Source organism: Pocillopora damicornis, chromosome 5, assembly GCF_964200805.1.
Source record: "Pocillopora damicornis chromosome 5, jaPocDami1.2, whole genome shotgun sequence".
NCBI lineage: Eukaryota > Metazoa > Cnidaria > Anthozoa > Scleractinia > Pocilloporidae > Pocillopora > Pocillopora damicornis.
Window position 1 is genome coordinate 1692162 of NC_142674.1, and position 21756 is coordinate 1713917.

General features: G+C 38.1%; 1 protein-coding gene across 1 annotated transcript in view; it reads right to left on the reverse strand.

Moving 5' to 3' along the window:
• Positions 1-3554: 3554 nt before the first annotated feature.
• Positions 3555-21756, reverse strand: part of LOC113686614 (uncharacterized) — a 44689-nt gene continuing 26487 nt past the window's right edge. The window contains 26 exon segments of the mRNA XM_089207785.1: positions 3555-4375; positions 5085-5993; positions 6356-6778; positions 6944-7096; positions 7673-7762; positions 8128-8223; positions 8577-8666; positions 9019-9136; positions 9711-9868; positions 10576-10770; positions 11590-11738; positions 11945-12140; positions 12348-12485; positions 13829-13923; positions 14531-14751; positions 14911-14941; positions 15473-15704; positions 16510-16672; positions 17311-17406; positions 17875-18004; positions 18253-18428; positions 18577-18765; positions 19195-19351; positions 20002-20233; positions 20480-20677; positions 21032-21320. Of these exon segments, the coding sequence (XP_089063911.1) occupies positions 4155-4375; positions 5085-5993; positions 6356-6778; positions 6944-7096; positions 7673-7762; positions 8128-8223; positions 8577-8666; positions 9019-9136; positions 9711-9868; positions 10576-10770; positions 11590-11738; positions 11945-12140; positions 12348-12485; positions 13829-13923; positions 14531-14751; positions 14911-14941; positions 15473-15704; positions 16510-16672; positions 17311-17406; positions 17875-18004; positions 18253-18428; positions 18577-18765; positions 19195-19351; positions 20002-20233; positions 20480-20677; positions 21032-21320 (5145 nt within the window). The 3' untranslated portion in view covers positions 3555-4154.

The following is a 21756-nucleotide window of genomic DNA, read 5'->3' on the forward strand; positions in this document are numbered from 1 at the left end:
TTTTTAGGTCAATAAAACACCACACGAGAAATAATGCTTATCCATATTGTTCTGTAACGTTTCGACAATATCAAGGATCGCATGATCTGGGAAGTGTGCCTTACGGAAGCCATACTGTGAGGAATGTATTAACTTATTTTTGTCAATAAATACAGTAGCTTTTCAAATATTCTCTTCTCAAAAATGTCTTTGTGTATGCATGAATGTTGGGAGAACTTGTGGTGGTAATTTACCCTATTTTGCCAAGATGCATAAGGTTTGATGATTTTAATACGTATCTTTTAGCTTTCAAACTTTCAACTTTGTATTAGTTGTAACTGTTTACCATTTCTATTTCTATTCTTGCTTTGTGCATTATGTGCTCACATTAAGCTTATGCCCAATTCCTTATGTCAATGTTTATGTTGGGTATGAGCATTGGTAAGAAACACCATCCATTATTGAAAGCTTGGGCAAGACTATTTAATGCAATCTAAATAATATTACATGTTACAATGTGGTTGCTTACACAGCAAAATTCTATAATAACACAATTCCAAGCAAAGGAAGTCAGGTTATATAGACTCACCTGCTTCAACTTTCTGTACTTTTAAACTAAAGAGAAAACTTGATTGATGTTTGGAATTAATTTCTGTGATGTAGAAATGAAATCGAGGTATTATCTCAAGTTTTCTACAAATGTCTTCATGGTTGAATCCTAAGTCTCTCTTTGTCATCAATTTTATTATGATATTCTATTTCTAGCATGTCTTCCTTAAATCGATTGTTCGCGGCGTAAGAAACATGTTTGATTAATTTCGTGTTTCAGTAGCTCAAGTTGCAAAGATCATGGACAATCGGCATAAAGACTCTTACATTACATCCAGTTACAGCAGAGGTTACCGAATTAAATGACAGAAAAAATCTCAAAAAGACGCCATTGTTTCCAGCCAGAAAGCCAGAACATCGTCCCCAGGTTCCATACCTCGTCAATGTTTGCCCCCTCTCCACCCCAACCCCCGGAGTGGTCCCTACATCCCATTAAAAGAACTCTTCAACAGCCAAGGCTGAAGAATTTTATTATAGGTTTACTAGAATGAAGGGCTGGAAAATAAACTAACAAGAGCTCCGCTTTTAGACTTGGCTAAATCTTTATATTAGACAGACAGCAACAAACATGGTGGCAACAAAATAAGCGACTGAAGGTAAATGAATCAGATTGATACATTTACCACAGGGAAATCTCATGCTCACTACTAGAATAATGAACAAACAAGAGTTGAGTTCGATACACACAGGTAATTATTCCGAAATAATGGCTATTGTTACCACTGTTCACATCATCATCATCATCATCATCATCTTTACCATTATCATGGTCACTACATCATTATCAATATTGTTGCCATGTCATCACCAGTCATTGTCATTATCCTAAATCTTATTATCATTTTTTATTTATTATAAGTGTACGTATGGATAAGTTCAACGTTAATCACTAATGGGAGTTAGAGGGTTAATTAACTGATAAAAAATCGCTTTAATTCATTTTTGTGCTACTTTTGAATCATGGAGCGGTACTTATTGGCAATTTTACTTCCATTTGCGTCGTTTTATCATGGGAAACTCTTGTTACATCATAAAAAGGTTGTTTTCCCAAAATACCGAACTTGTTAAACGCATGCAGAGTTTCACTAGATTTTCTCCTTTTTATCAACTTAAGTTATGATGTAGATATCATAAAGAACATGCACATTTCATGGTTTTGTCATAAATACAGTAGAACAACTTTCAAATAGACAGGCTTAATTGCACCATTTAACAAATAGAGAAGCCTTGACTGTGCTCTGTTCTGTTGTAACGCACTTAGGAAGCGGCTAGAGCACTCAAGAAGTAGGGGGAAACACGAGACGTAGTCGAGTGTTTCTCCCTACTTCTTGAGTGCTCTAGCCGCTTCCTAAGTGCGTTACAACAGAACAGAGCACAGTCAAGGCTTCTCTATTTGTTTTATAATAAAGAATCCGTTAAATTCCCCAAGAATTACTTTCAATTTTCAAAACAAATCTTATTTCCAAAGCGAACAACAGTGTCGTCAGCATGCTCTATACTCTCATAAAGCACGCTACAATAAGGCAATCGGAATTCCTGTTAGAATGGTTCAAATAATCTGATTGGCTGTACAAGACTAAAGCTGTCAAAAATGTCAAACCATCAAAGTTCATATTCTGCAATAGTTTACAAACTAAAATAGCTCGGCATGTCCAATTTAACACTTTTGCCTGAAGTTTTTTAGTTTCTAATACAGGATCTAAAAGTGAAATGTTCAGTGAAATTCGGCCCAATCGTGGCTCACAAAAATACGCAAGTTATTTCACATTACAAGTAGAAAACAAACTGTTCAAGGCGAGTGTATTATGAATGAACAACAGCCGAATTCACCAAGACAATCAGATCGTTCGGAATGACAGCGCCGTAAAACTCGGTTGCAGTGACTGATCTGGCCTTCCACTCAACGCATCGGAAAGGTAATCAGGACAAGCTCTTATTTTTTCACTCGAAGGGTAGTCGATTTAGTTCCTGAGGCTTGCTCCACTGCGATGACCGAAGATCGCCATGATTAGCTAGCCGCGATAGACCTTAAGTCTTTGACACCGTCATGATTAGTATGAATTTTAACAGTTATGCCAGGTTATATTTTTCACAATTCCTGTTTTTTTCTAGTTGAAATCGAAACTCTATATACTATACAAGTGTTAGCTGTGTTTGATTTTTATTACCGTACGTAAACTCGCAATCTAACTCAGCGTGAAAACCGTTAAAAAAACTCGGACTTTCCATCTTGTTTTATCTTTGAGGATTTTTGTCTCTGCTCACGTTACAGTAACGTAAATTACTGCGCCTGGCATTTTTGCAAACCTTTGCTTGCTTGTTCCGAAATTTCTCTTTTATTAACGAAAGAAAAGCTAGAAAGAAGTCCAGGAAAAGGTCGGACGTAGTACGATTTGGCAGATGGCGTGACAGCTTTAGCTCAGTTCTATGCTCTATACTCTCATAGAGCACGCTCTTTCAACCAATGACAGTACATGTTATATCCGAGCTTTATTATAAAGACTAATTATGTCATGATTATGTGAAAAGATATATTATGATCATAAGGTTTTCTGTCAGTATGGCAATGTTGTAACTTTTGTGTCTAGTTCTTAATTATACCCTGTTTTTCAGGGTCTTTATAATAGGAACTAAGCTGAAACATGAATGAATTCAACTATGATCTGATGTACTTTAATATCGTGTTAGTTCTATTGTTCTCTTTGTCTCTCTTGTGCTAAACCTTGTGATGATATCAGTGGGTAAGATTTTCAGTGCTAGCAATGTAGGGAGTAGGGAGTGCAAGGAGGAAGTCACCGGCTACCCAGGACCTCATTAGTACGCCCTTACAACGCCCTTGAGCTCCAACTGACACCCAAAAGTTATCTTTACACACAGGCCTTTACCCCTTAATGGGAAGGCAGGAGACCCCTGGAAGTAAGTTGCCTGTAGTTTGTTTTACTTTGAACGACTACTGTACAACGAAATTAGCAACCATCCATGCTTTTATTCAAACTTATCTCACATTCAAAATCAGATAGAAAATTAAACTTAATATGTCTACTCTTTGTTCCTAAAATTATTCACCTATGATATATGGAAAACTAGAGATATGTCACCAGTAACCATCTCTAACTGAGATATAGATGTATAGTTAGGTTAGTTGATGGCCTTCTGCTACTGCCCCTGTTAACACCACTCCTACAGCATACTGCTTCTTACATCGCTACAATCACTTCTATTGGCGGTTAAGAATATATGAAAGTCATATCACTTCTACTGTTACCGGTATTACCACTGCTACTTCCGTTACTACTGATAATCACTATATAACAGCGATATACTAGGTTTAAGTGAGAGTTGTAATCTCTTGATACCACTAACGTTGCAACGCTTATGTTTTGTTTGTCACTGACTGATATTGATACTAATTCTATCACCTCCGCTTGTATAAAAAAAAGCTTCTCTTTACTACTGTGTATACGAGTAAAGGACTGAGACCACAGGTAACCCAAGAAGTTGTCTCAGGTTTTTTCTCTCCAATGCAAACTTTCATTTTGAAATCTGTCATCAGATATAAAATGTTCTCACTTCCTCCAAGACATCTCAAAATCCATACCAGCATTCCATCTCCCCGTAGTTTCTGAAGATGTGCTGTTTCTGCAAAGACATTTTCTGATCACCACTACTGCAATCAAAAGAAGCAGCACTCCTCCAGCTGCAGACCCACCAATTATTGCATAATTTGGACCTTCCTGGGGATCCGCGCCTGCCTCCGTTGGTACATGTGAAGTGGTCGCTCCTTCGTCTAAAAAGAAAGAATAAAGAATATTTTTCAAACTTGGACTCGAACGACAAAGAAATGAATGAATTCCGGCTACTTCATTCTTTTTACTTATCCGCTTGATGAAGGATTCGGATCTGTTTACGTCAAGCATGCGAGGTGCGGGTTTCCATACCACGGTTTATTTTATTCATTAATGAATTGTTACTACCTTTTTGTAATACAAATGATGTTAAAATAGTTAAACACTTTCTGAATTTGTTATAACAATTGGTAACTTGTTTGCACTTTAAATGTACATAACGTTTACGTTAACTCTTTTCAATCTCTCCACGATCTTTTGAAGGTTTCTCCAGTACTAATTCAATTGCAAAATCGAATCGGTAAGCGAGTTGATCCCATCTTTAATTTCAGTGATAAATGTAAAATAGTTAATTCTGTTTGTTAATGAGGTCAAATCGTGTTTTGTGCATCTTGAAATGTAAAATAGTTATTGTTAAAGAGATTAAATCGTGGTTCGTGTATTACGAAAAGTTTAACGTAAATTTTTCAAGGTTTTCATTTTTAATTGGATGAATATTGTCGTTTGTTCATCTTCGCTCCATATTAGTTCATCACCCTTGTAACCACATTGATCAATTATTTTCTTTGGTTTGAGGTTGTCATTTAACTATTCAGCCAATAAAAGCGCTTTGATAATGTTCTCGTCATCTACAAATGGAAACAAACTGACCTGTGAACGCCGTGGTCACAGGAAAGGTAGATGTACTGGAGGTTTCAGGTTTCCTGTTCGTGAAGGGAGTGGTAGGTGTAGTGCGGGGCTTTGTTGTTGGGGAGACGCCGATTTCAACTGTCAAACTGATGTCTGTTATGCAAGAAACGTCCCCGTTGTCACTTGCACTAACAATGAGACGATGAACTTTCTCTGTCAAGTTGGACACCACAGTAACCACACCAGTTTTGTTATCAATAGAGAACGCGTCATTTTTGGATAGGCTATAAGTTATGTCGCTGTTTACTCCACTATCCAAGTCAGTTGCAGAAACTTTGGTTACGGTTTCTCCGGGAATGAGTGCAAGGAATTCTAGTTTTAGATCTCCTGGTGGCTCGATGAAGGTTGGACAATTGTCATTTTCATCCACTATTGTTATCTGTACGGTAGCGATTCCAGATTTCTGTGGATATCCATTATCTGCAGCAACCACGGTCACATTGAATGATTTCATCTCAATCGCCTCAAAATCCAGCTTCTTTGCGCTGTAAACCTTTCCAGATTGTCCACCAACGGTAAGAATACTTTCTACGTTATCATCACCAAGTATGGCATAAAATATCTGACCGTTTCTTCCTAAATCTGTATCGGTGGCTTTTACTTGTAAAATCACTGTTCCTACAGGAGAATTTTCCATAATGGCTGCGTTATGAAATGTTTGGTTAAATCTTGGAGAATTGATGTTTGGTTTTGCCTTCTGGTCGCAGTATTCGCCATCAAAAGCTGGATAACAAGAACAAACGTTGGGTAGGATACAATCTCCTTGGCCAGAACAATTTTTTACAGCACTGCAATCAGGAACACTGCATGCGCGACCCGACCAGGAGGAATTGCAAAGACAAAGGTCGTAACCAACACATTTTCCATTTCCTGCAGCAAAAAAAAAAAACATCGTTTGTCAGCCTTGTCTTACCGTATCGCTTTGTTATAGAAGCTACAGCTACAAATAATTCGGGAGTGAAAGTTGTCGGGGAGAACGTCAAGATCTTTATCATAGAGACAGGATTGTGGTCGTTGTGAGTAAAGCACCTCTACATGAAAGTATCCCACAATTTCGACCACTTAAAGACATTGAAACTCTCTGTAACCATTTATCTCAGACACTGGAAGGGAAATGATATGTCATTTTTTGTTAACAATAATAATGTTCTCCTCGCTAGTATGATGTGTCCACAAGAGTTGCGACTTAGGAAAAGATTATTCACAAAACAATTTTAAACCAATGCACTTGCCGGAGCAATAGTTGACAGCCTCACAAGAAAAGTTACTGCAGTCAGTTCCAATGTATCCAAAGTCACATTTACAGAACTCGGCTTCCACGCACGCACCATGGGCAGAACAATTATTCACGGTTGTGCAAGTTGGCTGACTGCAGTTCTCTCCAGTAAAACCTAGATAGCAACTACAAGACACATTCAGCATCTCGGTGGAAACGCAAACGCCTTGGCCACTGCAGTTTGCAAGATGACTACAGTCCGCCATCTGACCGCAATCCGCTCCAATAAACCCCGGAAGGCAGCGACACTTGTCGCTGGAAATGCACTCTCCTTTATTTGAACATTGATTAACAGCTTCACAGTCAGGAAGGGCGCAGCTTACTCCGGTCCAGCCATAATCACAGGTGCATTTGTCAAATGCCACGCAGCTACCGTGTTCTTATCAACAGCAAGGGGGAGAGAAAGGAGAATAAAACATTAATACTAGCATAGGACCAGGAGAACGTTATAAAGGACAAACAAAAAGAAGCAATGAGGGAAGGAAGGATAGTCGAGAATACATCTCTTCGTAGACTATGAATATGATTTCCCGAGATAGCTCACCGGAACAATAATTCAATAGTTCGCAAGAGTATCGAGCACAATTGTTTCCAGTCCATCCCGTATTACATTTGCATACATCGAAATCCACACAGATTCCATTGCCAGAACAGTTTGATACATCGTAACAAGTAGGAACAATACTGCAGTTAGTACCTGGAAATACGAGAAATGTACCTGTTTTAAGAACAAGAAGTGTTTCGGGCGATATAACGGGCTGGTAGTATTTTTATAAGCACAAGGCAGCTATGTAAAGTACGAACTTTAGATTAAGATTTCTGCTGAGAACAATTAAAAGCAAAAGTGCATTGATTGAATAATTGATCAATCTCATCTTTTCTTGTTATGGCTGATTATAAAAAAAGCCATCACCTGTCTACTTTTTAACTTGCTACACTATAGTCTCTAAAATAAATTACGCCCTAATTATCCCCTCCGCTCGTCCACTGTGACTAATAGTTCGCCTTCGCTCTCCACCAACCACGGGCCAAGGTGCAAGCTGCCACCGATCCATCTTCAGTCTTTTTGGTTTTCACGATTATAACAACTGAAATGAAACACTCCTCCGCAGACCCCCATCGATTTTTCACGCCTTCTCATTCGTTGATCTCCGCTGACCGAGAACTTACAATATCACTGGTTACCATTGATCTTTTTTTTTTTTAAGTAATTTAGCTTGCGTTTATAATAACATCAACAACAAACAGCCACAAGAAGATCCATGTAACTGACCTATATAGCCGGGATTACACTGGCAAACATCTGTCGTTTTACAACTGCCGTGTTCAGGGCTAGTGCAGTTGTTAACTCCAAAGCAAGTGGCTGTAGATCACAATAATTTATAAACGTTAGTATTTTGGTGTGATATAAAGGCGCGTCGTTGAAAAATCATCACAAAGGGCACTACTTTCGGCAAATGAAATCAGATCTCGACCTCTAGAAGCAAGCGCCCTTCTTTCTTTTTCAATCGTTTCAAACTCGATGCCAGTTGCAAAATTAGATCAACTTTTCCTGAGGAAAAGAGAAAATCCAGCCTGGTCAAACAATCTCAAACAAGCTCATTCATAATGTCTTTGAGAACATCCATTTAGCAGCTTAAAAGAGTTCCCTAGTGTCAATATAAGGAAATCTTCGAACAAAATGAATATACTCTATTTTATTTAGAAGATGACCATGAACGGCATAACCTTCCAGTTCACAGCTTCGTCCTTCCCAGCCCAGGTCACAGACACAAAATCCTTTAACACACTCGCCATGGATGGTTGAACAGTTCAGACAAGAGCCTGAGGAAAAGAAAATTACGATGACAACATTAGGGTCGAAGAGGTACGGTTTTTTTGTGAAGATGCCAGATGGCAACATTGAAAAACCCAATTGTGCTATGTTAAAATTCAGAATGAAAATTGAACTAGCTGAGAAGCTCCGAAAACAGAAAAATTCTCAACAACACAAAAACGAAGCAGAAAACACACACGCACAATAAAGTTAAGCGAGCCTTTATATTGGGTATAATAGTATGTCTTATACAGAATACAGTGAAATAAAATTTACTAAAGAATTCTAGCAGAGAGTTCCAGGCGTCCGCTTTGTCTATTTAACACCTATTGTTAGGATTCAAGCTGAAAATAACCAATACCTTTGTCACAACTCTTCCCAGTCCAACCTTCGATACATTTACATGTTCCATTGATACATCTCCCTTTACCTGAGCATTGGTCTGGACAGCCTTAAACAGAGAAATCCAATTTCTTGAATGAATTATTAAAAGCCATTTGAAATATTAGCTTTAAAGAATCAGATCTCGTAAGCATGTTGAGGCCAACAAGTTAGCGCTCCAGCCTTTATATACTGTTACTTTGAAAATTTCCTATTTCGTACTCTTAAACTTTCAGGTTGTTATGTTTAATACAACTTTTTATCAATGACAATATCCTCAAAGTAGTTTTCATCTAATATTTGTATTTTTGGATGGCAACGAGTAACATTTTGATATAAATTGAAACACCAAATGTCCTTTACTCTTTAAAGAAAAACGAACTTGGAAATCATCTTTACAAAAACTCGTTAATAAAGCTTACCTCGTTTAAAAGTTTCCTGATCAGTAAATGTCGTGTCATTGGTAATGGCGACATCGAATATGCAGCTTTGTAAATCGTTATCAGAAATGTTTAAAGATTGGCACATACTTGTTGCAATCTACGTTGAAGATGAATAACAGAAAAGAGTCATAATAAATCCTATCTCAAATTAAGAAGTTTATCTCAATCATCTTAAGTCTTTAAACAAGCGCCTGGATGCTCAATTAAGGTAAAGAAAAGGACACCAAGCTAAAGGAGACTCACTACATTTTTTTTTAAATCGTGGCCAGACGTGATGGTTTTGTTTCTAATTTCTGTTTTTTTGTTTTGTTTTGCATTTTTATGTGCGTTCTTCATAACAGCGATCAGATTGTATGCCACAGGGTTGTTCAAAGAAGCAGGGTTTATTTATTTTTTTTTTATTTATGTTGCAGTCGAGTTTCCCCTTTTTCAATAATGACAGATGAACCGCGCGGAATCCAATTTGGTCCGTGATCACTCAAGTGAAAAATGAGGAATTGAAGCGTTCTGTCCAATAACACATGCATAAGGTATAGACTAACCAATCACACTGTCCAAATAAAAGCAATGCAGCAACATAGTCCTATTATTGCTCAGATGGTGTTGCTAAATGACCAATCACATAACAGATCTAAGTTATGGCTTTGATTTTTGCACATGAGTTTATTAACCTGTAGTAGAGACTGAGAAATTCCGTCTAGTGAATACATAGGTATGTATGTGGGATCTGTGTACGTTATGTCCATTATGTCATCGTGATAGAAGTTTGATGACTTCCATGACCAAGAGTCCTTCGTGCCTGAGCCATCGTGACAATCTGTGATCCTCCCTTTTAAATGAAAGAAACAGTTTCATCGGTATGTAGGTTGATACAGTTCGTCATTATGTACATTGCTTATCATACTGGAAACAAAGAGATTATCAGGGTATTGTCTTATTTTGCCAGCCGAAGACTACCCCATTTTTCGTAGTTAAAAAACCAGAGCAAGGTTACATCGGATAACGCAGCTGCTGTTATTTAAAACATCCTCGTTCAGCTTATTCTTCAATTTCTCTAAAGTTTTGGTGTCCACCTGCATCATTCTACAACTTCGCTCAGTTACTAGGCCCGCCTAGATTGATGTCTTTGTTTCAAAAATTGGACTTTAATCCTTTTTTTTTTCTTTTAAGTGCGTGCTAGAATTTTCCAACGACTAAAGAAATGATTTCAAAATTACTCATTTTGCTTCTAGCACTCAAAAATTTTCTGTGGCTGTCCCCTTTGACAAGCAATTCTTCTCTAACCTACCAAACGCACAATAAAGATAAGAATATCCTGTTAACAACGTGTTTATTCAGTGCGTACTGTAAGTTAAAGATACTTATTTTTCCGTTCTGGTCTGTGACCTACTGCACAGACCTAAAAGACGAGGATACTAATATGTATTTACCTTAAAATTTTGTTGTATTTTAAGAAAATTTTCAGTGCCAATAAATTTTTCAAATAAAAATATTTGGGAAACATCTAGATCAAACTTTGTGATAAGCTTTGCTTACATGATTCGGCAAATTGAACGGCGTCATCATAAAGAGTTCCGTCGGTTCCCATGAAATCGTTAGTGGCATTGTTATCCATGAAGCCACACAGTCCTTCAGTGTGACCTTTGTAAGCAGCAGTTGGTGAATAAAGAATATTCAAATATTGTCTCTTCATAACTCGACTATGACGAACGTCGATGGTTACTGTTACGCCTGAGAGAAGTAAAAAAAGTCATATCTTAGACGTAACGAAATGTGGCGAGGCTGTAATACTACTGTAACGAGGGCTTTCTTCTCTGACCTTCGACATTCGAGACCGGAGTCACTTACCGTCTAGCAATAACTAACCATTTCGCCTAAGCGTCGTTTCGCCCTCGACCACTTCGTTAACTTCTCAGTTCATTTCGTTAACGTCTCGGGCTAGTTCACCCGCGTCCTATTGATTGATTTGCTGACATTTCTTCTCAGCTTGGACATCTCATTAAAGTCGAACTCTTCAACCCTTTAACTCCCGTGAGTGACCAAAACAGAATTTCTCTTTATCATGCAGACAAGTGATAAGAATAAAGGCAAACATCAACTATGGGATTACTAATTGATCTGATACCAAATTCTCTAAACTAACATAATGAGAATCGTTTGGCAGACAGTAAGGAGAATTGCTAATGAGATCTTGAGAGTTAAAGGGTTAAGTGATAAAGTTCCTGTACTGGCTTGGAGGATTTTTCTCGGGGTTGGACCGTAGGTTTTCCTTCTCTCATCAGTGGAAGGCCAGATAAACCAACAAACAAGCAAACAAAACAAACAGATATACTTAACGAAAACCCTCCAATTATGGCCCAACATGATGGACGAAGAGCATCCCTTGGAAATTTATTCGCGTAAGACCATTTCCTATTTGGGGCAATTTGAGGAACTAAAAGCATTGTTTATTTCTGGATAAAAGTCCAGCTGGTTAGTATTCATACCTACTGATCTTATGAATGACTTGGGCAAAAAGGAAATTACTTGAAATATCTTTTAAGGACTTACCTGCGTCATACTGAAGTGAAATTAAAACGACGCTGTTCTCCTCAGCCTCAAAAGAAAAACGTCTTTGATGATCCAATAACACTGTGCCATTACTTATTTCAATAGGTTCTGACAAATTACTGGTGGCATTCATTTCCACTCCATCGATTCTGTTGAGAAATCAGGGTCAGTCATAAAAAGTTCTTGAATGATACTGGTTCAATCAAGGTGAATTGCATCTCCTTATTAGGGTTAGTGAGTCAACATCGCAATAGGTTGTATCTGAACAAGTAAGTACTTGAAGATCCCAGTCACCCTGGCTATAGCCTCTATTATGGAAATAATTTGTTTATTGATTAAGAAGCATAAACCAAACCTTGTAATGGGCAAGTCTTGAACTCTTTCAGTCTTGATCGTCATAATCGTAACAACACTTCTCCCAGCTTTGAGTGCAATTCCACCAATAAGCGAAGCTCGCTCATAATAATAAAAACGAAATTGAAGACCAAAATCGTTTTTAACACTCTTGCAACCCCAGAACTCTCCAATTCCAAAAAAGTCAAAATTAACACCTGGCGAAGAAGGCAAAAACCAAAACTGCCGTCATAAACATTACACAAACCCTGAAATAAACCTTTCATTTACAAACGAAAACACAAAGGATTGTCTGAAATCTATCGTTTGGACAAATTGTTGGATCTCTTCAGAGTTTTTAAATTTCTCTTTATCTCTCGCTCGAAAATGAGTGAATGTAGAATCTGTTTTTCTTCTCTACTTACCATCTAATGTTTCCAGATGTGGGTCACCTCCACCATTTGCAATTAAGCGCTCACAAAATTCTCCCTCCCATCCTCCTGAACAGTTACACTCTGCTTCACACTTTGGGGCTATGATAGGATCTCCGTTACCTGAACAGTCTGTAAAGCGAATTATCAGGACTTTGCCAAAAGAAAGATCATTGCAGTGATATATTTCGAGAGTACTAAAATATACATAAATACGTTTGTTATTTCACTACTTCGCCACATTGTCATGATTAGGGGAAAGGGACGCGCAAAATACGCCAGAGTATTACTCTGGCCGCGCTGAATGATCGAAAACTTGCTTTTATCGGCTTTTAGGCTCAACTTTTTAAGAAAGGAACTTGTAAGTGTACCAGAGTTTTTTGTTGCATTGGTCAGAAAAAACGCTTTAGTAGTTTCGCCTGTGTTGTTTTTGTTTTTAGCGCACACCTTATGCAATCGGTAAGACGCTTAGAACGGCCGGGAAGTATTTTGTAGACAAAATGTTTGAATGCCAGAAAATGAGATAAAGGTGGAATAAGAAATCCCCTATTGTAGGGTTATAAAACTGAAAAAAGTTTGAAAAATTGCTTTGCTCCTGTTTTTCCCCGCTCTTACGGGGTTCGAAATGGAATTATCAAATTAAACTTTGATTTATAGAGCTACAACAAATGCAGCTCTTGGTTTCCTAATTATCTTCACCACCACCGATTATCTTCATATCAGTAATAGCAATATTGGACACAATGTTAGCTTCATGAATTCAAACTTATTTAACACATATCTATTTGCAATAAGACTATAAAGAAAAAGCAAAAAAGGAAAGGAAAAAAAGCCGAATAGGAATTAGCTAGCATACAGAAATACCCTGTAGCCGTTTGCACGTCGGCCGAACAATTTTCTCAAAATTTCAACTTAGAAGCTCTTCCAACTTCTTGAGAATTTGAGATGTAGTTGTCATAGAAATTTCAAGTGATTCCAAAAAAAAGAGATCTCTATCCTTCTTTTAAAAATTCTTCCGCCAAACTCAGTAGCATGTTTTGTGCTCTTCGCAATTTAATTTTCTTTCATCGCGCTTATCACCTCCTCGAAAACATTGACAAAACGCAAGGCAGCCATTCTTCAAAGGGAAATTTAGTTCAAATCTTTTTGCTTGCAATTTGATTATTGGATGTTCTAAGAAGAATGGAAAAATTTTCCCTACAGGCTTTTGAAAAAAGAAATAAAGAAACCTGGATTGAAAAATAAAAAATTAATTAAATAAATAAATAGCCTGAGTCAGCGCTAATCGCCCCTCGAAACAACTGGGCCCTGCTGAGTAATTATTGTCAATAATCAAATTGTAATGCTGATGACATATGCTTACGCTATATGCCAATTGATTTGAATTTGGTTTTTCTTTGTTTCTTTTTGCTTTTTCCATAATAACGTTACTGCAATTAGGTTCATAGTTTGCAGGTCCATTTACTGTTACATACTCCGAAGAAGCCCTCTATGTGGCTGATCGCAGTCAGGGCCTGTTCGTTCCCCAGAACAGATAGGTCCTTTTCCACATTGAAATTTTCCGGTCTTTCTGTTTTCGAGAAAGTAAATCAATAATTAATCCATGAATTAATCCGTCGGCCAGTCGGTCAGTCGGTCAGTAAGTCAAATGAATAAAGGGGTAAGTTTCTAAAGAAACTGTGGTGCTGCGTCGGTGGGAGAGTATAGCAGGTAATTTAGTGTTAACAACTGGGTTGAAAACGTAAATTAGCCACCGTAAAGGGTAAAAAAGCTGACGTTTCGAGCGTTAGCCCTTCGTCAGAGCGATGGTCAGTAAGTCAATCAGCTGCCGGCCCTGTTATTCAGTCAGCCAGCTAGTTGATCAGTCAATCAATCAGTTAATTAATCCGTCATTTCTTCAGCCTATCAGCCAAATGGCTGGTCGGCCAGTTGGCCAGTCAGTTGTATTATTGCTGCAATATTCTTCCAACTAATTATATCTCTAGCAAAGCTTCAACCAATCTCTTTTGTAGTGACATGATCATTTCAGCACATTTTTTTTTCTTTATGAGGCTAAAAATCACTTTAAGACCAAGCAAACAGCAGCATTTGGGAACGGGAGGTTATTTACACGCTTGAAGCCCCAGGCTTCCTACGGGCTATAACACGTTATGTGAAAGAATAATCAGCACTCTTACCCACTTGGAAGTACTTTATATCCATTCTTATTTTTCGGTGATTGATTGCCATTCCCAGGTGTTGGATTTCCATTCCCAGGAGTTGGATTTCCATTCCCAGGTGTTGGATTGCCATTCCCAGGTTTTGGATTTCCATTCTCAGATGTTGGATTGCCATTCCCAGGTTTTGGATCTCTATTCTCGGGCGGTCTCGGTCGCGGTGGTGGAGATCCCACACATAACTGTTGCAAAGAAGATGCAAATTATATTTAAAACTAACAAAATAACGTTACACGAAGGACGCTTACTACAAAGGAAAAAAAGGCAGGCGGAATAGAATTGAAAAGTAAAATTTTAAAAGATAGCAATAACTCATATAAGTTATAGTTATAATAACTTACTCTCTCACTTTTAACTGGACATATACAATCCCTAGGAAAGAACAGTAAAATATTGATTTAATAGTTAAATAAAAACGGAAGTCACGTCCGCCGTGCACTTATCTTTATAAGGCCCGTTTTCTTATCTACTGGCGTATCTACCTATTTACGTTCTCGCGCTCTCTTACTTACGAGCAGAACAAGGGGTCTAGGTTTCTTTCCTAAAGCTGAGAAGTAACACAGAATTTTCTTAATTCACTTTATCATTATTGTTGTTTCTATTTTCTATGCACGTTTTTATGTATTTCATTATGCGAAAAGAACGAGGGAAGTGATTTTCTCTTTAGAATATATGTTTCTTTTACCTCTATTAGTTAGGGAAGATCTTACTTTGTTCATTAGCATTTTCATTATATTTGCAAGGGTATGGGATATCATTTTTCTCATTTATAGCCTCCTTGTGCTCGTGCATTTTAGGTAGTTAGTTTCATTAACAAAAGTGAGTGTATGACAGTTACTTCTTCGCGTCACTATTCTATATGTCAGGAGTCAAGTTGTTTCTACAAAACGTGAATTTTTTTACCAATAGCGTTTACTCTGACGATATCCCAAAGGAAGTTCAAGTGTCAAATGCTTTTCAAGAAATCCAACCGAGACACCGAGATTTACACCGGAAATTCCGTAGGAGCTTTCCAATTCAGCGGGTTTGTTCCCACCGCATTGAGACGTAGGAAGCTGTATGGCCAGACCAGCTTCTAGTGGTACCCTCACAAATACCGCCATGGAAAGGTCCACATACTCAAAAGCAGCTTCAACTGAAACAAAATTATCTTTATTAATAATGACAATAGGATCGAATGGAGTCCAATTCGGTCTGTAATCATACCATTGATAAACAAGGTTGGATGACATGGAGTCCTGTTACCAATTAATCATAACCATTTAAATTTCCGAAAACAACAATTACACCCAGAGCAAATCTCTCCAGAGGAGATAATGTCTTTAGTTAAAAATTCTTCCATTTTGGAAATTTCCCAGCCTTTTTTTTGGATAAGTTGCTGTTGCTTTGCTTATTGCGATCAATTCTGTGATTGGTGGATTTAGCTGAGCGGACCTCGTATGATTCGCTGCTTTAAATGTCCGTTTACGGGCGTCCCATTACAGCCAATTATCCGATTGCACTATACAATTACAATTGTACAGAATGATTAGTGAAAAATGAGGCTGCAAATGCACCAATAACATTTGAGGAATTTGCAATGGTCATGATAAAACCCCATTATAAGACTATAACGTATGGTTGAGGTAACCATAGTATTGAAAACAGAGCAATGTCCAAATAGGAATCAAAGGTATTCCGATATTGCATCGATTGTGCTTTAGTTCGCCTTGTGATTGGTCTAAAGAGTTGGAGAGCCGATTATTCTCAAGAAAAAAATTGATTAAGTTGATGTTAGGCGAGAGCGTTTTGCGTCCAATAAGCAAAACAAAAATTCGAATGCAACTATCGCTTATCTGCACCTTACCTGATGTAAACTTTACCTAAACTAATAAATCAGGAACTTTGGTTAAATTTAGATAGAAGTAGGCCGCACGAAAGAATTGTTTGAATGATCTCACCTAAATCGTCGAAAAAACTAAAAAAGGATGACTTGGTTGATTTTGATCGCGATTTTGGAGACGCTGGCAGTTTCACTGAGATTTTGGGTGTGACTCTAATCTCGACGGATGCTCCAGCTTCCAATTGCGGATCTGTGCTTCTCCAGTCTTTGCGAAGAGTAACCTATATTAGTGATACGTCAAAAAAGGATAAAATTTGGTCTCAAATGGATAAAAAAGAAGAAAAAATATAAGAAGAGAGGAAGAAGGAGACGAGACGAGGCAGCTGATGCTGATGAAGAGGAGATCGAGTCGTGGTTGCACAGGCCTGTTGGCGCACTGTTGCCGCGGAACAGTGACGAGGCGTTCAATTTTTTTTCTCTATCCTAAATGCAAAGCGAGAACGGTAGGCCTTCGTCTTCTTAGGAAGAGGATAATTGATAAGAATAATTTTAAGAAGACGAATGTTTAAAGATATCATCCAAATAAGTTTTGACTTGATTGAGGTCGTGATAAATTAAAAACCCACAAACGTATGACGGTGCTAATCACGGAAAACCCACGAACGTATAACGGTGCTAATCATGGAAAACCCACGAACGTATAACGGTGCTAATCACGGAAAAGCTCAGAAATCTGTTGATTTGGAACAGCTTTGTGAAAAATTAGCAGTGTTGCAATCCTTGACACAGATCAAGAGGTACAAGCCGCCATTTTGTCAACAGGTAGGGACCAGTCCAACGGCAAAAAGTTTATAGAGTACATCTAACACTTGAATGATGAAGAAACTGAAACATTACTGTGTAATTTTTCTTCCCTTACAGTATCAGCAGTTTCGAAGCAACTACCACGGCTCCAACGGCATTCGCCTCCAAGAGAGACCTTTCCGTTGACTGATAATTCACGGGAAATTTTTCCCTAGGGAAAAAAAGAGACAGTGAGTTAATTCAATCTCTTTGTATATGGACGATATTTTCCTTAACTACTTGAAAGCATAAATTGCCGCTGCGAACTTCTTGGCCACGGCACTATACTTATTGAATCTTTGTTGTCTTGCTGGGTCACGTTTGTGTTTTGGTTCTTCTTGATCTCGTCGAGACAACTAAAATAGTTAGGACGCAATCATTACATCCCATCATTGATTTCGCACCAATCAACCAAAAAATAGTAAATCTGAATAGCTGACTGACTGAGTAGCTTGCTGACTGGGTCACCGACTGCGACTGAGTAGGCAATAGAGGAAATACATTTGCTTGTGTTAACTCATTGAAGTGTTTCATGATAGCGTACAATCATTTTAAATAATAGACATTAAATGAGAGAGCTGTGATGTTTTCAAGGCGAGTGGTTAAACTAAAACGTTGGTGAATTGCATCGCCAACTTACAGATAATCCAGCAGATGCATGTCCTGTTATTTCCAAGAAGATACCGGCAGGGATTTTAATTGGCCCAACGGGAATGTAAATTGAACGACCGAGCTGTTTTTCTTTCATGATGTTTAGGTCTTTTTTATATCTGTAGGCAAACATAAAAAGGATGATTAATTAATCCCGATCAGCTAAGTCGTCTTTTGCTCGTAAGCTGACCATATTGGACCTCAAAATGACACAAGAATCAATGTTAAAAAAAATATATTGGCTTCATCGAAGAAAAGAACGAAAAACTGTCCACCACAGCAACGTCAGTTTCTCAGATTTCATTTTATTTTCTTTTGCCGAAAGAATTATTCGGGGTAATCTTGGGCTTAAATTAAAACTGCTTACCTCAACTCCCCATCAACTTCAAATGTCAGAGAGAAATCTAATTTTCCCTCTAACTCCAGACCAACAGCCGCATCCTCTATTCCGCCATACCACTTTGGTTCTATCTCAAGAAACATAGTCAATTCGAAAAACATTTCCAAAGAGACTTGTAGCTTGGCGTTCTCCGTTGACAACAACTGAGGAAAATGAAAATTTTAAAGGACACAATTTTGGGGGGAAACTGAGAGGATTTAGATAGATATTAGAGAGCAAACTTAACATAGCATTTACCTAATTCTCGGTTTGTTTAAAATACTTTTGTAGAACTATTAAAAGGTGCTGTACCTTGTGATGTATGCTGTCGGGTTTGAAACTTGCCAATTCGAAATCGAATCTCGTCGACCGCCTACTTCGTCTGTTGTGGCGTTTCAGTATGTTTATATCTACAGCTGTAGTAATGGTTCCATTTCCGTCCAATTTGGCAGAAATTACTTCCACCAGAAGAAAATTTCCGCTGGAGTAGACTTCTACAACCTGAGGTTTGAGGTGATATAAGATGGTAGAGTTAGCTCAGATGATTACCAAATGCAAAAGCAGCTGAAAAAAATGACAACGATGAAACAAATGACACAACTCAACAAAGACAACTTCATCTAGCTCGATTTCAACCTGGTATAAACGCACCAAAAAAATCTCGAATCATGAATACATTTTTCTTTCCCCAAGAGGAGAACACTATTTAACTCCTGGGGACGGCAATAACAATCCTATTAAAATTAAATATCCTGAAGTTTGTTGAGTTGACTTGTCACTCTATTGAGAGACATGCTATAAGTTTCCAGTTTCTGAACGATGGAAGCACTCTTTGCAACCGACCACGTTAAGTCTTAGTATTCAGTGATCTAAAATGCTTGTAATTTAATTTGTTAATCTAACATAGACCTCACGAAATACGAACATTACCTTTGCAATGAAGGCTCCACTTGGTCTTCCAATAATTGAGTCATTGACAAAAAAATGCCGATCTCCATCCTCTGGCTTTGACAGAAGAAGGCCTTCGTTGTTATCCCCTCCGCTGCAGGATACTGACCCAGAAAGCCTTGTTTTACTTTCCTGTAGTCTGGTTTGTGGGAGCAAGTAAAAGTAAATTAACTCAAACGAAAACTTAAGGATAAGTTGAGCCTGGCATCTAAGGTCTTGGATTTCAGGCTAGAATCCCCTACACTTTAACAGCTTAATGCACAATAATTGTAGGTAGATTTTAGTTCTATCGACAATACTTTTGTAAATAAAATGTGGTGGGCAGAAGTGGTTTCGAACGAGTTCGGCTTTTCGTTCATGCTTCTTAATAGCCAGCTGGAATTCCTTCGGTCAATCATTTGGCACTTTTGTTGCTAAAGATATTTTTCTATTTGTTGTCCGATAAGTAAATTACTGAGTCACCAGTAATCATGCCAAGGCTTGCCAACCCCAATAAGTCATTCATATATCTAAAAAGTCTATGAACAGTTGATAAAATACATGTTGACTTAATAAGTATAGATGCGTGAATTTTTCATCAAAGCAAAAATGTCAGTCTTAAACAACAATGCCAACACGGTCATTAGTCAACAACTTTCTAGGTGCAGTTTACGGGAAATCGTTGCGTTTGGGGAAAGAAGGTGAAATTTTTTCCCTGTCAAATGTCTCCTACCCCAATCATACTGGTGCAGATATGTCATCGTCTCACCGCCTAATATTAAAACAAGGCGTCGTCATTAACATAAATACCTTGTGCCTTTCCAATGAGAGTTTGCCTCACATCTCTGAAATTTCGTTTCCAAGTAATGGGTGTTGTTCGTTCTATGAACTTTAACAACAGTCTCGATAAAACCATCACTAGTATTGGACACAACTATGTCACCTTTCTTTGGGATGGTATTGTTCTTTTCTATTACCAACTAAAACGAGTGGACAATGATTTTTCCAGTGTCGTATGTGTGACCAAGGCACTTGTATATCTCTAAAAATGATGATTAAGAAATCTGTTTGAATTTTTTTTAGTTGAGTATGACTTTTCGAACCAGAAATATCTTGCAGGTTCTGATAGTTTGAATGTCTGTTTATCGTATCTGTGCTTGTTTGCTCCCTTGTGTGTCTTTCATGCACTTATTAGGAGTTATACAACGCGTTGAATCGTAGATATAACTAAATGATCTTCAGTCATTTACGAAGTATTAAGCTGGTTGATACAAAAATGTTAACCTACCATTTGAAAGCGCAATTACCCGACCCTCATCGAACGTAATGTTGCCTGTAATAACGTCCCGCAGGTCATCTTCATTGGGCTCATCCTCAAACGTCGAGTCGTCGTCTACTTGCACCGCAGTTACTTCGTCTTTAAAGTCCGCATACTTGATAACCTCTTCTAACCCTGCTGGGGCGCTCAACATCAATTGAAAAGGACCTTTCAAGACAATAATAAATTTGAACATTGAACACAATTAGGTATGTTTTAGAGATGCCTTCGCTATTAATTGTACTTAAATCAAGTTGTAGTCCAGTAAGATCTCAAACAATTCACAACGGTAACCAGATGGCTTATCTTATATTTGATATTTTCATGGAGTACAGTTCTTGGAAAAAAATCGGGAAAACTTTTCCAGCGACACTTGGTAGCAAGCCAATGTCAGCCATTTACAGCCCATGCCCCTTAAAAGAATTACTAACGCAGAGCTTTTTTAAAACCACAAACTCTCAAGTATTCAACTGATCGATATGGTCGAGGACTATGTAAAGGTTGTGCGTCCATTACACTCACCATCGCTGATTTCTTTGACAATCTTATGCATAATACCTCCTGCCTGAGGACTACAAAGTATATCACCCTTTTGAAATTTTAGGACTTTTGGTGCAACTAAAACTAGCGACATCTTCTCCTGATTTGGCAAAATTACTGGACATGCGTAAACGAGAGTCTCGTTAGGCTCCACAAACTTCACGTTTTTAGCAAACTCCACATTATTTCTTCTCTGGGGATCTGTATAATTCACTTTAATTTTCCCGCCTGGACACTTAGTCTCATTCCACGACCTGCACTGGTTGTCGTCCTGTTATGAGGTTTAATAGATAACAGATTAATACCACCTTCACAATGGCGGATCCAAACCTTGAGGTAAGAGGGGGGAACGGTTTTTTGCCGCTTGCCCTGCCGGCTTTTCTTCCTTCTGCGATTCCCTTTTTTTTTTTTTAAACAAAAGAGGGGGGGGGGGAAGGGAGGCGTAGACGGCGCGGTGCAGTTGGCAATTAGAGTGAGCTAGAGCTGTAGAGATTTCTAACCAGATATACTCCCATAGGTCAAATATTCTGTTTTCATTCAAAACGAAGTGTTTCATACTTAATTTTCCTACTTACTGGTTATGATACTGCAAGTGAGATTAACTGGTTCTATCAAAGGAGTTTACTAAAACTTACTGTTAGTTGCTGTTTGCACCTAGATATATGTACCATTACTTTCAACTCAGTTTTTGCCCTTGAAGACTATCT